The sequence below is a fragment of the Monopterus albus genome, unplaced genomic scaffold (assembly GCF_001952655.1).
Source record: "Monopterus albus unplaced genomic scaffold, M_albus_1.0 scaffold65.1, whole genome shotgun sequence".
Taxonomy (NCBI): Eukaryota; Metazoa; Chordata; class Actinopteri; order Synbranchiformes; family Synbranchidae; genus Monopterus; species Monopterus albus.
Window position 1 is genome coordinate 1,366,352 of NW_018127945.1, and position 2,477 is coordinate 1,368,828.

Genomic DNA, 2,477 nt, shown 5'->3' on the forward strand with positions numbered 1-2,477 from the left:
AAAATAGCAGTTACTGAAGTTTTTAGCACTTGGAATAAAGATGTAAAGATGTAAGATGTTGCACTTGCCTTAGCTCATCCCATTGAAACCTAAAGCAAAACACTTGTGTCACTCTTTTCCTCTGTGTCCAAAATATACCTTAACTCCAGCGCTGACCCAAGATTTGTTTCCCACAATGTCATTTGAGAGCAGCATGGAAAGAGTTTCCCTCTGCTGTTGATATGATAAATATAGAGTGGAGCCTTGAGAATGTAGCATAAAGGTCAGCCAGAGTACAGCCATAAGACTTTATACATCCAAGACCCTCAGAGTGTTTAAAGGATGCCCTCTGTCCAGTAACAAGTTACCAAGTCTGTTAAGTCAGTTAAGCTAATGCTAAATTTTTCTCCTATAGCAACATGCTGACTTCTGTGAAAACAAGCAGTTGAAATGTGATATTTTATTAGAGAGCTGCTTGTTTACCTATCACTTTTCAAGGTCATTAGTTCAGTTCTTGTTTGAATGACCTTTGCAAATCCCATCCCCATGGCAAAAAATATGTTAGTGCATCTACTTAAGCTTAGATCTCTGTAATAATTCTTTAGTATATTACTTGTGTGATGTAGAAGATAATTATCTATGAATGTAATTATGTAGAATGTTAACACTCTGTAATAATTCTGTAGTATATTATTTGTGTGGTGTAGAGGATAATTATTTATCTAGAGATATTGCTTAGGATTTAAAAGTTGTAAAATGATGTCATGGGGTAGGACAAGATAAGTCTGACTTCTTCCTACTCCGTTCAAGCATGTACTAGGTATAAGCAAATTGATAATGGATTATTATTGTGGGATATGTGTGAAATTACATGTGTTGACATATCAACTGTTTTACATGCTTGAATGAATAAATCAAATCAAATAGCCTGTTCCTCACCTTGTGGAGTATTCCCTTCGTGTGGGCTTGGGGTATTTGCCCGAACCCTCTTCCTCACCATCTCCTCAGGAGCATTCTGCACCCTGTCCTCGTCCGACTCCTTATCTCCTCCACTTTCAAGGTGGTCTGCCTCCTTTGACATGTTAGTCTGCAGGATAACAGAAGACAGGTTCAAGCTGTTAACTGCAGTGACTTCAAATGCTTTAAAGTGCTGAGACAGTCTAATGCTCAATGAGTGAAATGACATGCTATATAACAGTTGTGCCAATTATTTTTTTCTAGCTGGACATGCAGTATTGCCACATCAGTGAACAGTATTTGTAAAGTGATGGGTTTTATGTCATTGCACAAACAGAAGAACAAATGCAGGTTTGTTGTTGTTATCTCCAGATGACATCACCTACGCAAGTAGAGGAGGGGGGAGAGAGGCCAGTGTGCCAGTGCCATGTTAAGTCTGCGGTGGTCCACACGACAGAGGGAAACAAAGCAAAACCCCATGGTATGTGGCTGTATTCACAGCCTTATAGACGGTAACGATACTAACCTTATAAACGGCAGCTCCGAGAAAAGAGACGTGTTAGTTGGCTGTGGAGCTCAGCTTATCTAACGTTAGCTTGAGCCAGCGTGAATACAATCCTGTGTCAACAACAACAACGCCTTATGACACAGCTAATTCTTCATAACTCGGTTATAGCGAAACCGTGGCTGTTACAAATTTATTCAGAACTTCACCTCCGCCAGAAACCGTCTTCAACAGGAAAAAGGCATTGTTTAAACATTGAAAACTCGAGCTTATTTACGTCGCAGCCCTCTGATGGGTTGCCGCTAACCAAGCTATTCTTCCGGTATTGGGTGGGGCTTGTAGTCCCCTCCCTCCAGCATACACATCAGTATCCTCACAGTGATGGAATCGAACAAAAGTTTGTCCACAGAGTAACGCACGCACACACACACATACATTTCTTATTATTCTAGAACATAAAGTGCTAGAAAACCTCTGGGGAATCATCTGAAGGCTTTTTAGGGTCCCTGGGGGGCGTGTTGGATAGTGCTCCCATGGGGGACTCTGTCATTCTACTACTCCTTTTCATCTGCTCTAAAGGAGTATCCACTTGACTACAGTAATACATCAACCACTAGATCAGTCACACTACTGGGACAAGAACAATAATTGGCCGTGTGGTGGTACCGCAACTGCATCCTCACTGTTTGGTCAATAAAATGTACTAAGAAACAACTTTCTTTTCCCCATATTCCATTGGATTTGGGAAAATACAAAGATATTACCATTAAAACATTGCTGAATTGCCAAAAGTACTTGTGCAAAATGGATTTGATTATTATTGTGATCACCACTTTAATGCTGCAGCTGGTAAAGCTAAAGTTAACTACCTAACATGTTTGCAGTCAGTAAGGAAAGTATTCAGATGCTTTCAAGTGTTCCACATTTTGTTATGTTTCATGCTCATCTTTAAAACAGGTTTTTGGAGTGTTTTGTAAATTTACTAAAAATAAAAGACTGAAATTTACACAAATATTCAAACCCTTTGTTATGGCAC

At 39.7% G+C, this 2,477-nt stretch overlaps 1 protein-coding gene across 1 annotated transcript in view; it reads right to left on the bottom strand.

The window, feature by feature from the left end:
* The window catches only part of tcp11l1 (t-complex 11, testis-specific-like 1), a 14,512-nt gene extending 12,723 nt beyond the window's left edge, over positions 1–1,789 (bottom strand). Inside the window, exons 1-3 of the mRNA XM_020604444.1 lie at positions 1,651–1,789; positions 1,463–1,554; positions 919–1,066 (exon numbers count right to left, since the gene is read on the bottom strand). Of these exons, the coding sequence (XP_020460100.1) occupies positions 919–1,060 (142 nt within the window). The 5' untranslated portion in view covers positions 1,061–1,066; positions 1,463–1,554; positions 1,651–1,789. The remainder of the gene's footprint in view (positions 1–918; positions 1,067–1,462; positions 1,555–1,650) is intronic.
* Between the last annotated feature and the right edge of the window lie 688 nt (positions 1,790–2,477).